This window comes from Bison bison, unplaced genomic scaffold (genome assembly GCF_000754665.1).
Source record: "Bison bison bison isolate TAMUID 2011002044 unplaced genomic scaffold, Bison_UMD1.0 scf7180017864472, whole genome shotgun sequence".
Taxonomy (NCBI): Eukaryota; Metazoa; Chordata; class Mammalia; order Artiodactyla; family Bovidae; genus Bison; species Bison bison.
In genome coordinates this window covers 6,124,302-6,138,342 of record NW_011495033.1, presented here as the reverse complement: position 1 = coordinate 6,138,342, position 14,041 = coordinate 6,124,302, and the positions used below count along the sequence as shown (strand labels likewise).

Sequence of the window (14,041 nt, the reverse complement as noted above, 5' to 3'; positions counted from 1 at the left end):
CACTCTCTGACTTTCTGAAGCTCTCTATGTTAAAGGAGAAGAGAAAATCTACAGAGCAAAACAGTATCACTGGAAAATACAGCCGGGAACCAGAATGGCACCATGAACTTAGGAAATGTTTCCAAATGAATCAAAATCTCACTTTCCAGTAAGGTGTCCGTACCTTCTCAAACAAAAATGACTGGGACAAAGGGTGTGGCAAGTGTGAGCATGCCATGGGAGGCAAGTGAACACAGTTTTTGAATGTGGGATGCACTAGAGAGATCTGAAACACATTAGCTGTGATACTCACAGATCAGAGACTTCCACAGAGCTGACAGCCAAACAGGTTAACAGACATTCACTCTCACTGATGGAGCCTTTTGATAAATAGAGTTTAAAAAACAAGAATTACTTGCAAGATGAGAGGTTTTAACAAATGGGTTATTGGGACTGTGAAACTGGGGATCAAGGTTTTTGGTTCAAATTACCAGCATGGTGCATTCTCATACTATTAATAGAAACATTAAATACATTTAGAGTCTTGCCATAGGGTGTTTCTTAAAAAGCATGTAGTCCAGAGTCAGCTTCCTAAGAACACATGGAGTCAAAAATGTGAGGATGATGCCAAATAGATAAATGTGCTAATGAAAATTAGGTCACGTACCCATTTTTAAGATGTGCACATATATTTTAAAGATACTTTTCACAGGAAGCTCAGTTTGGTGCCCTGTGATGACCTGGATCGGTGGGATGGGGGTTGGGGATTAGAGGGAGGTCCAAGAAGGAAGGGATATTTGTATAGACATGGCTGATTCACCCCATTTTACAGCAGAAACAAAGACAAACTGTAAAGCAATTATACTCCAATAAAACAAAATAAGAGCTTCCCAAGTAGCGCTAGTGGTACAGAGCCCATCTGCCAATGCAGGAGACGAAAGAGACACAGGTTTGATCCTTGGGTAGGGAAGATACCCTGGAGAAGGGCATGGCAACCCACTCTAGGGTTCTTGCCTAGAGAACCCCATGGACAGAAGAGCCTGGTGAGCTACAGTCCACGGGGTCGTAAAGAGTCGAACATGACAGAAGTGACTTAGCATGCAGGCATGCAAAAGAAAAGAAAATAAAGACACTTTTACATGGATATTTACTAGTACAGTTCAGACAGAAGAAGCTGACACCAGTTGCGTTCTGAGGGTCTGTTTAGGAAAGGCTTCCACGCTGTATCGTTTGAGCACTTACCTCTGTTTCCCCTCTGCTAGTCACTATCCAGTTGCCTCCTCTGCTTTCATTCAGGACCAGCTCAGCAGGACGCCTCCTCTGCGGTGCTGTCCCCTACAGGTGATGGGTCGATCTGCACAGATGCCTACAGTCTTCCTCTCTCTTCACAGGCCACTTCAGAATGGTGACATGCTCCCCAAACTCCTAACATCAGGGCCCAGTCCCACCTAGCACTGGGAGCTCTGACAATGTGGGACATGGCCCATTTTTTTGGTCCAATGCGAAAGAGAAAGAACAGATGGATGGCAAGAAGCAACAGCAAGGGATGTGCTCGTTAAGGCTAAGTTACTACATCACGACAAGGGACTACAAACCTTCAAAGTGATGCTCCTTCACAGGACCGCCTCCAAAACTCATTAAAACGCTGTAGCAAACAGTTTTAGGACTGTCCTTTTAAAAGAGAATGCCCCTGGCACAAAGTGAGAGGTTTCCTTTCAACCCTTAGATTCCTACAGCGATCATCTGAGTACACTGTAAAGCCAGAAGAAGCCTTCTGCTGTATTCATGCACACATTTTCCTACATTAACTAGTCCCTAACGTAGATATGAAAGAAGGAAAAAGACCTGCATGAGCCAGGAAGTTAACGAGGTGAAGGCAGTGTTTCCTCTGCAAACTGGACTGAGAGGAGAAGGAGGCTGCTGTCAAGAGCAGGGAAGGAAACAGGGCAGCTGCCAGTCTGCCTTCTTGACAATCAGACACTTCAAACGAAAAGACTGAGAGAGAAAAATCGCAACATGTAAACATGCTGCTTTTCACCTTTTTGGCACACTAACTTCTCTCCTCTGTTTCTCACAAACACAATCTACAAAGCATATTCACGTAAAATAACATTTCAGTTGGAACAAGGAAGAACTTGGGAGGAAAGAATTAACTGAATTGGAAGCTGTGTAACTGAAATTTATTTGGTAAATGAGGAATTCTCAAGAAATAATGAAAATGAGGCGTCAGTAGACTTTTCTTCCCTCGATTCTCCTTTTCCTCAGATTCAGAATGAAAATGTGAGGGAGGGAGATGGGGAAGTGTGCAGGTGAGCATGGCACATACTATTTTACAAGCTTATAGCTAGTAAATTATATTGTTACTAGCTGCTCAAGGAACATGATCTTCAGACAAAACACTCCTCAGAATGGCAAAGGAGAAAAAAAAATCCATGTTAAAGGAGAAAATAAACATGTAAATCATAGTAGTAAAACTACATCAGTTAGGTATGTGTAGGGAAAAACAACTGCCCTTTCCTAAGAATAGATTTCCCCACAACTTTAAAATAGATTTCCTCCTAATAAGTCTTCTTTCCCAATAAGTATTATCTTTCTGTATAAAAAATAATTTGCAAGATAAGAAAGACAGAAACCAGAGGAATTTCATTTCATCTGTACAGAAATAATTACTTCCCCCCCCCCTTTTTTGGCCACATTGTATGGCTTGCGGGATCTTATTTCCCTGACCAGGAATTGAACCCCAGGCCACAGCAGTGAAAGGGCTGAGTCCAAACCACTGGACCACCGGGGAAATTCCCAGAAATACTTACTTTCATGAGACAAAAAACTCAAGAGCACAGTACACAGCAGTTATTTATTTAAATACTTGAAAAGGTCAATGATGGAAAAAATAGGTTTATCATGAGAGTTTATATTCATCAGATTTATTTTACCATTTAAAAAAGTGCTGCTTCTAGGTTATCCTAGCCAGATATAGAACAATTCATGACACATGCAGCTACTGTAATATACTATAATAGACACAGCCATTATAGAACAATTTACACTTTGGGAGGAAATTCAGTAGTAGTAATGGTGACTGTTTATTTAAACTAAAAACATTGATAATATACAAATCTGTTTTCTCTTTTGATTGAAAGGGCTATAAAATTCAACGTACTGACAAAGGAAGCAACATAATCACACGAGTGACACCTCTGCTAAGGGCCTTTAGCGTCCTCCTTCCTTGGAGGAGAGCCTCACGTTCAACTACACAATTTTTAGACTGCACGATGACCTCAAGGCTGGCCTACCATAAAGGACGGGACCGAAAGAAAGTCATGTTTTTTAAAAACGGAGAGAAAATGGCAAATTGTGCCTTGTGTACTCAAAGTACCCAAAGATCATTCTGAATAAATGTGAAATAAATAAGTGATCGATGAGTAAAATACAATCTCAGAGCTGACTTAAATCTAGGAGAGTGAGCCAGCTGAGCACTAACAATACCATGTCGTAACGTCCAGAAACACCGTTTCTAGAACTCAGTCTGGGAGACCGTATCTTGCCTGAATATGTACATTATTTACAAAATATTCCCTTTTGGCCTCTGAAAGTTAGCCGTTTTAGTTTGGCTGTTAAGCTGTTTCTTTCATATGCTAGCCAATACTGCAGTTATAACTATCATTAAAATACTCTTATGCATGAATTACAAATATTAATAAAGTAACTCTGCAATGTATAAATATCTCAATATTTCTAGCGGAATTTAAAGCATTCAGAATGTACATAAAAGTATTTGTTTTTGGTAGGGCCAGTATTTTTTTTTTTAATCATCGCTGTTTCAGTAATGCTTTGTACATGGCAAAGCCCAAAACTGCAAAAACAGTAGCACCAAAACTTGCTCGAAGCCAAAACGTGGAGCTCTTGAGGTCAGCTTGTGTCACGTGCCTGTAGTCAAAAAATATAATTAATGTTTAAAACATGATTAGTATGAAAAAAACAGTTATGTGGACAGTCTATTTTTAGGGAAGTATTAGCACACTTGTCAGACTAATTGCATACAGTAATGGTCACCAAAAGCATTTGTCAATAAGGCTGTATGTACACTGCTTAGATAGTCACTGTCTTAAGACATACTGTAGACATTTGGGAGTAAACAACATCTAAAATGTTACAAATTTTCTTCACAAGAGAAATGGAGAACTTAGACAAATCAACCTGCCACTTTTTAATACCAGCATGGTCCTTCAAAATGAGAGGTTAAGACTGAAACCACACAATTTTGAGAGTCAATTTCATGGAATCTCCTGTCCCCAGGAACCAAAAGCTATCTTGTAAGCAGTTAAGTGACAAGTGACCATACTTTTCTAACAGCAATGCTTAAAATCAACTTTAGAAACACTGAGTCCCATAAAAATTTACCAAAAAAAAAAATCCCAAAAGGGAAGGGGGAAGATTTACCAGTTTGCATTAATTTGGTTACTGCTGATTAAAGAAAGAAGAACAAACAAACAAACCAAACTCTGGTATTAGTCAGACAGGCAGTGACAATGGAACCAACCAAAGGACATAATGAACATGATGGACTGAAAGGTAAATGACACAAAAGAAGCCGTATTATGCATGACAAGAACAGGGACAGCCTGTACCACAAACTGAGTTTGTGAGCATGCTCAGTTAATAACACTGCTAAGCACCCTCAAGGGTCTCAAGTATGACAGCTTACCACAAAGAAGATTAAGCTTTAAAGAAAAAGTTGGAACATTTTATTCAAGTGTCACTGAAGGTTTAGTTAAGTGAACATAATTGAGGTGATACAGAAAACTTACAGGATTAAGAGTTTAGAGAAACTGCCTAGGTTATTTTACAACTGAACTAATAAACAAACAGATTTGAAGCAAGAGTCAGACATCATTAAAAGACCAAGACACTGACATAAGCAAAAGAGTTAAGAGCCAAGAATATATAAACTGTACAAAACTACTTTGCCTCAGTAAGAGTCAAGAGTGAACAACCAGATTAGTTATCACACAATGCAATCTGTACATCCCTAACAAGCAAGGCTGTAATACAAGCAGAGTGCTCCATGCCTTATCTCCACAGAGAAACAACACACAGCACTCAACTCCTTATCCTCCCCAGTTTCTATTTTTAAAAAGTCACTCCTTACATAATTATCATTTTACAAAGCAAAGTGATAACACAGATTCATGCCACCTTGCAAGTTAGTTCTTCCAACAGGCAGTATTTCATTAAAAAGAAAAAAAAAAGAGTTAGGGAAGAAAATACTTAGGTTTTTTAGTTTTTTTCTAGTTTTTCCAATAGGAAAAACTCCAACATAGCCAACCCCACTGGTTGTGGGAAATGTTACCTGGCTTCAAGAAAAAGTGGACCGTGAGATGACTCCATGAAGATGGAATCTTCTACAGAGCTGACGGCGTGCACCTGGTGAGTAATACTGCCTTCGTCGTCTGCTAACAGCATGGCACCCCACTCAGCTACCCGGGCTCTTAACCTTTTATACACATGCATACAGTTTGCAGTTCACAGCACAGCTCACAAAAGAAGGGGACTGAAAGTAATATCTCTTGATTAAACATCCCACACATAAACTGAGTTGCCATCCTATTATATGATGCATCTCATGATTTCTATATTTAAAATGAATTTATCCTCTAGAATACTGCCAAACTTAAAAAAAAAAAATCTATATATATATATACTCTTTTAAAACACTCACATACCATGCAGGGAAACCTTAGGCTGTTATATACCTTCTCTATGTATCCCCCAGAGGCTGGTCTTGGTATATCTGAAAGACTAAGAGAAGCCCTGGAAACTAATACTACAAACAGTACTTGACAATATTCGGTGACTAGGAGTACTGACTCAAAATAAGGCTAACAACTATTAGTCATGAAGTTGAGAGATGCTTCTAATTTCCGATTACTAAAAACTACAAACATATATCTGTAAAAAAAAAAAAAAAGAGTAAAACATCCCAAACTCTGACTGTCATGGTCCTATGACGAGAGTTTCAAAGTTTACAGCTCCAAGTCAGCAGAGACGTAGAGGACTGAAAGTGAGAACACATGCTCAGAGTGCCTCAGAGTTCTGCTTTGGCTTTGGTCTCTCTGTGATTTTCATGGGTCTTCACTAACAGAAAATATTTTTACACTTTTTTTTTTTACACTTAATTATAAAGTTAGTGTAAAACAGGGTTAGGATTAATGCTAGCTATAGTGACATTAAAATCAGTGAAAATAATTTCTTATAAATATTCTTCAAGTATGGAATCTGTTAACACAGCTTAGCTCTTCTTGCTGTTGCTGTAGTTGTGTGGCTTTTTTTTTTTCCTACACTGCATGGCATGTGGGATCTTCGTTCCCCAACCAGGGATCGAACCCACAACCCCTGCAGAGGAAGCAAGGGAGTCTTAACCACCGAACCAGCCACTGGGGAAGCCTCTCCTTTTGTTGTATTTTGAGAAGTAGTACCATTCATGAAATAATATATTCTGCCTGACTTTATTGCTTTTGCATTTCCAAAGAGTAATTATTACTTTTCCCTAAGCTATAGTACAGCCTTCGATAGGCAAAACAGTGCTTCATATTTATAGATGGCAAACAATATAGATACATGTTCAATATACAGCTAGTTTAAATCTCAAGGCAACCATTAACTCATAAAGTATATTTCAATGACTCCATTGATGTTACAGTAGTTGTTTAAGATACTTTTAGACATGGAAAACTACTTTTTAGACAGAAAGCTACTTAGAGAATTATTTTACGCTTTTACGATATGCATTTAAAAGCTACATTAACCAGGCTCTATTTATAAGGAAAACACATTTATAATGGATGGCACATTTGCATTGCCTGCCTAACAACACCTGAACAGACAAGAGTGTGATCTTAACTGTACCCCATAAGTGTGAAGAACAGAGCCATGCTTGTCATTTCAGGTCTCAAGCAGAAACAGCAATAGTTTCAAAAAGCTGATTCCTAATTCATGTCTAAACTCAAGCAAAAAGCAATTCTTCCACAATTCTTTCCAAATGACTCATATAAAGTATCTTAGAATAAATTATAATGTCTTATTGTATGTTTTTTCTTAAGTTTTTTTGGCTATTAAAAAAGTAATATAAAAAAAAGAGTAATATAAGCACATTATATGAGAAAATGAAAGTAGGAAGGAAAAAATCAGTCAGAGTCACCTAAGGCAACTAATTAAAATTTGTGGTATTTCCTTTTAGACTTTTTTCAAATGTATTTCTTACATAGCTGCAAACACAATGCATATAATTTATATATTTTATATCCTTTAAATGTATTACATAAGGTCTTTTCCATGAATTATAGAAACATCCTTTTAAATAGCAGCATTACATTTTTATTGGTGGCTATTTCCATTTACAGATACCTATAACTAAAGTGATAAACACTATTTTACATAACATTTTCCACTACATTTAAAACAGTTTCCTTAACACAGACTTTCCCAAAATGAAAATTACAGGGTCAAAAATGTGTGTATGTGCGTGTATGTGTGTGTAAAAAGGTTCTTTTTTTCCATCTATTGATATACCAGAATCACACATTTCCCTATTCTATGTGGAATAAAATATTTTAGGTTCAGCAGTATCTCTTTTTACAACATAAGAAATAATGACTAAGTGGTAAAATATAACCTTAATTAATCATATAAAGCTTGCTAGAGCTTTTGGGTTCTTAGGCAGAGAATCCCTGTGTCCTGAATGCTGGCTTTCTGGCTTAAAAGTGCTCTGGGCCCATACGTCAATCAGGTAACAAGCGCTCTTTGACCCAAGTGCGGGAGCAAACCAACAAGTTTGGACCTGGGTATTATTAAGGCTGCTACTTAATAAGGCAGAAAGAAGGAAATGTTTCCAAAATTCAGGCAATAAAGACGTAAATTAAAAACTGTGTGAAGGTCACAGAAGGTGCGTAACAACGGATCAAAATTCCTATGTACCTTTACACTGAATGCCTCAAAGAAGGCATACAACACGCTCTAATTAACTCTGCAATTTACAGTAAATATAAGAACATTAACTAAAATCTTTATGGGGTTCTGTGTATCTAACCAATAATAAAGGGAATGTTATCAATTGCAATGTTCAGAATCATAAAATAATCAAATCCTTTATAAAGGGCTCAACGGAACTAAACCTATTCCAGCTAGTCCCAAATAGGTATTTTTAATTTTGTTCTCTATAATGTGTTACAAGACTTTATATATGGGGTATAAAAACTATACAGGCATACCTCAGAGGTATTATGAGTTCAGTTCCAGAACACTGTAATCAAGTGAATATTGCAATAAAGTCAGTTAGATGAACTGTTTGGTTTCCCAGTGCATAGGAAAATTATGTCTATGCTATACTGTGGTCTATTAAGTGTGCAATAGCATTATTACTAAAAAAACAACCATACACATACTTAATTTAAAAATACTATAAATATCGCTAAAAATGCTAACGATCACCTGAAAATGCAGTTACCACAAACCTTCAATTTGTAAAAACCACAATATCTTCGAAGCACAATAAAGCAAAGCACAATAAAATAAGGTATGCCTGTACTGCAGAGACCTAAATGTCTGCAAAAATTAGAATTTGAGGCAGGAGGAGAATTCAGAAAGGTCCAGCTATCAACTAATCTAGCCTTAGATTGCAGGCTATTAAGCAGAGGAAAGAAAAGCTCAATAGTACATACTCTTTTCAAAAGCAGTGAAGTTAAGAGACTGTGGGAAAAGTAGCTTCCGCCCAGTGACTTTTATCAGTCCTCCCATACAACTTCTCAGAAATAAATTTGAATTTCCTATTTTTTATTCTTCTATCTCACCACTTCACCCTTCCCAAACACAACTCCAAGGTGTGCAAAGGCACTAAAAATGAATAGTCTCCTAGTTTTATAATTCTTTCCATACATGTATCTCAGGTATGCATTTTTAAGTTAATACTCTGAAACAGTCTATGCAACTGTACTGCACGTAACCTAAAGTTAACTAGGGTTCACAGATGTCATTCATAGCTTTTTCCTATTTGTAATGACATATCTCAAATTGAGAATTATACTGAGGTCATCGAAACTATAATTAAATCTATTGTTTTTAAACTTAAAAAAAAAAGTCTCTGGATCTCCCTGCTTTTCTTCCTCTCCCTGCTTTATGTTTCTTCCTGGTGAAGTAGTTTTTTATATTTATCTCTAATAATAATGCAATTACTGTTAATTATAGTTTTAATAATGACAATTCTCCTAATTGAACAATTCATACCTAGTAGGTATGAAATATTTTAATATTTCTCAAAATAGGTTAAGAAATCAAAATATAGTGTTCAACGAAGATGAACTGCAAATCATAAGAAAGCTGTTAACTGAGCATGCTTAAACAGCAACAAACTTAGGAAAAGGACACAGGTGTGCAATGTCAAATGCTTCACCAAGCATTAGAGGAATAAAAATTCACAGATGACTGTAAATTCATGGGAAATAAATAATGTTTATATGTTAACTACTGATAAAGGTCAGAATAAGCAAACTCCAGTCTGTCGTGTCCTTTAAAATACTAATCAAATGGCAAAAAAATTTAAAATTATATGCAGCAGCAGCTTACTTGGCAAGAATCTATAACACAACTCTGGTGCAATTTTAAATGCATGATCATGTATATGCATTCAAATTCAAAGAAAAGCCTTGTAAGGACCTTTCATATAAATATAAAAGCTTCATATGAAATTAAAATACAGGATGCAGTTCCTTAAAATGCAGTATTTTACTGTAACATAGTATCTTATGGACTCTTATGTTTCCAATGGAATCTCTGTAACATTAAGATTTCTAGGAAACCATCCTCTTTATAAGGCAATCCTGTGAAAGGCAGCTCGTTTTGGTGTGACAACTGTAAAACACCTTTCTTCAAAAATAGAGTTCCTATATTAAGTAACATGACTTTAAGCGATGTGGAGGAACTTAGGTGATTAGTAAAGTAATAAGGGCAAATGAAGTAAGTCATTAATGAATGGATTAAAATAAATGTCTCATGTATCCAATTTTTAAAAATAGATTAAAAAGCAGAGTAAAAAAATACATGGGTATGACCATCCATCATATTCAGTGTGGAGCTACACACTTTGTTACTTAAGTAAAATACTGTTACCAAACTTAGGAAGTAATAGGAACAAATAATCTGTACAAAGAAATAAGAGAACCAAAATATGTATCAAAGAAAACTAGACCAAAATGATAAATTGTAAAACAATATGATTCAACTACAGGTTAGGAAAAATGGGAGGACTAGACACTGAAACGCAGATGGGAAAAGGATCAAGAGGAGTTAAAAAATGACTAGGTGGCACAGACAGACAAATCAAAGTGAACATCTAAAGGAAGGGACAAACTACAGTGCTGGCTAGAGTACACTGCACACTAGAGTACACTGGTGCACTAGAGTACACTGCACACTAGAGTAGGGCACTAGAATACACGGCACACTAGAGTACACTAGAGTACACTGGTGCACTAGAGTAGTACACTAGAGGGCACTGCACACTAGAGTACACTGGTGCATTAAAGTACACTGCACACTAGAGTAGTGCACTAGAGTACACGGCACACTAGAGTACACTGGTGCACTAGAGTACACTGCACACTAGAGTACACTGGTACACTAGAGTGCTATACTAGAGTACACTGCACACTAGAGTAGTACACTAAAGTACACTGCACACTAGAGTAGTGCACTAGAGTACACGGCACACCAGAGTACACTGGTGCACTAGAGTACACGGCACACTAGAGCAAACTGGTACACTAGAGTACACTGCACAGCAGAGTACACTAGTGCACTAGAGTAGTACACTAGAGTACACTGCACACTAAAGTAGTGCACTTGAGTACACTGCACACTAGAGTACACTGGTGCACTAGAGCAGTACACTAGAGTACACTACACACTAGAGTATACTGGTGCACTCGAGTACACTGGTACACTAGAGTAGTGCACTAGCGTACACTGCACAGTAGAGTACATGGCACACTAGAGTACACTGGTACACTAGAGTACACGGCACACTAGAGTACACGGCACACTAGAGTACACTGGTGCACTAGAGTACATGGCACACTAGAGTACACTGGTACACTAGAGTACACTGCACACCAGAGTACACTGGTGCGCTAGAGTACACTGGTACACAGCACACTAGAGTACACTGCACACTAGAGTACACTGGTACACTAGAGTACACGGCACACTAGAGTACACTGGTACACTAGAGTACACTGCACACTAGAGTACACTGGTGCACTACAGTACACTGCACACTAGAGTACACTGGTACACTAGAGTGGTACACTAGAGTACACTGCACACTAGAGTACACTGGTATACTAGAGTACACTGCACACTAGAGTACACTGGTACACTAGAGTGGTACACTAGAGTACACAGCACACTAGAGTACACTGGTGCACTAGAGTAGTGCACTAGTGTACACTGCACAGTAGAGTACACTGGTGCACTAGAGTACACTGCACACTAGAGTACACTGCACACTTGAGTACACTGGTGCGCTCGAGTACACTGGTACACTAGAGTAGTGCACTAGCGTACACTGCACAGTAGAGTACACTGCACACTAGAGTACACGGCACACTAGAGTACACTGGTACACTAGAGTACACGGCACACTACAGTACACTGCACACTAGAGTACACTGGTATACTAGAGTACACGGCACACTAGAGTACACTGGTGCACTAGAGTACACGGCACACTAGAGTACACGGCACACTAGAGTACACTGGTGCACTAGAGTACATGGCACACTAGAGTACACTGGTGCACTAGAGTGGTACACTAGAGTACACTGCACACTAGAGTACACTGGTGCACTAGAGTACACTGCACACTAGAGTACACTGGTACACTAGAGTACACTGCACACTAGAGTACACTGGTACACAGCACACTAGAGTACACTGCACACTAGAGTACACTGGTACACTAGAGTACACGGCACACTAGAGTACACTGGTGCACTAGAGTACACTGCACACTAGAGTACACTGGTACACTAGAGTGGTACACTAGAGTACACTGCACACTAGAGTACACGGCACACTAGAGTACACTGGTGCACTAGAGTACACTGGTACACTAGAGTGGTACACAGAGTACATTGCACACTAGAGTACACGGCACACTAGAGTACACTGGTGCACTAGAATAGAGCAACATCCTCATGCAAAGCAAAAGTGTGCTGAAATTAGAACAATAAATGCTTAATAGACTAAAACTCTGGGGAGTTCAAACCAATAAGCCAGTCCACTTCTACATAGTTCATTTTAACACCTTTAGATTTAAGAGGTATTTACAACTAAAATATAATCACAAGGTATTTTTCTCCAATACTGTGATTAGCATGGTTTGAAATGAAAGTATTGCCAAACACTGAAATCATTTGGCCACATACGAATCACCCTCCAAATGTATTTAAATTCAAATAATTCCAGCTATTCATAAATTGTTCTCAAGAAAAACATAAACCTATCCAGATCTAAAGGCTGAGACCATAATTACCTAAGAACAAAGTCACACATCAGATATGTAGTTAAACACTTCTCATACATGTTGAATCCAATATTCATTCAATTAAAGTTGAAAGAAAAAAAATTTGTATTACTACTTTCTACTTGAAATATGTCGTGATAGTCAACTAGCTAAAAACAAAAACAAAAACAGACAATTTTTTCTGGTCAAAGACAGGAAACACGGACAATTTCAGAAATGTTGGAACTGTTGAAACTGCTTAAGTGTAAATTAATTAATTTGACATAGATCCTCTCAGATCAGGTTTTGTTAGCATAAGGCACTAAGGTCACTGAAAATATAATCAAAGTTTAAAAAATTTTAACATAATATTTAAAAAGGTATTTAAATACATGCCTAGATCTTCATATTTGTATGATATTTTGCCCCACTCACAGCAGGATCCTAGCTAATGCAGGTACTTAAGTACTTAAATGAATAAATCAAAGTGGTGGGAGAATGACATAAGGGGAGAATGTGGGCCCAAACATGTATTATCTGGAAGTAATTTCTATTTTGGTGACCAACATTTTTATGAGCACATTAAAACAATGTACTAACTTGAGAACAGCATGCATATACCAATATTTGTCTATTAATTTCTTTGCAGACATTTAACAAAATTTTTGGCTTAAAGGAAAAAATTTTAATTGTTTATTTACACGTCTAAATCAAATGCTAGGCACAAAAGATTTCTAAAACCAAAGACCCTAAGACTTATTGAGTAAGAAATCCTCCCTATTGAATGAAGAGTAAAAAATTCTTGTATGACTTTTACTCAATTACTAAATCTCTTTTTCCATTTATGTAATATTAAGATATATCTGGCACAGCAAACCAATGGTGAAAAAAGTGGTTCCACAGAAAGTGGTTTCATTCTCACTCCACCAATGAGATTACTTTTTCAAGTTTTTAAAGAGAAAGGAGTAAAACTGTATGTGGGGGGTGTTTGTAAAAGACATTTTCATTCCTTAGGTGTACTTATTTTTTTTTTTTTTTGGCCTGCATTTTCCCAACTCTAGGCTATGTCTTAAGACTGAAGTTACAAAATGGTGGCCTGCAAATATGTCTTCTTTGTTCTGATTAATACTTTAAATTTTTAAAATTTTGTTGCTTTCATTTAAACAGCAGGAATTTTCATATAAAAATCCTGACATCTGATGTCAGAGAATCAGAAGTCCTGGCAACACCACACTTGGACAACGACCAATAGCTGGAGCTGAGACACGGCTGCCTCTTTCAGACAGGACCTGTCATTGTCCCCACCTCTCTTACTTCTCCTTGGCCACCTTCTTTCATTAACATTATCCATCCAGGCTCTGTAGGCATTTCTATTTTTGGCTTCCACCCTTGCTTACCTCATCTAACAATCCTTTTGTGAATTAGAAGAAACTTCAATACGTAACTCATAAATTTCCACTGGACTTCTAGAAAATTAGTGAAATACCTACCAGGGAAGAGGAAGGA

At 37.6% G+C, this 14,041-nt stretch overlaps 1 protein-coding gene across 5 annotated transcripts in view; it reads right to left on the bottom strand.

Annotated features, from left to right (window-relative positions):
- Positions 1 to 2,814: 2,814 nt before the first annotated feature.
- The window catches only part of RHOT1 (ras homolog family member T1), a 53,329-nt gene continuing 42,102 nt past the window's right edge, over positions 2,815 to 14,041 (bottom strand). For 4 of the 5 annotated variants that reach the window (XM_010861470.1, XM_010861468.1, XM_010861467.1 and 1 more), the window contains one exon: positions 2,815 to 3,906. In XM_010861470.1, coding sequence (XP_010859772.1) covers positions 3,789 to 3,906 — 118 coding nt within the window. In that variant the 3' untranslated portion in view covers positions 2,815 to 3,788. The other variant, XM_010861466.1, reaches the window with a different exon arrangement.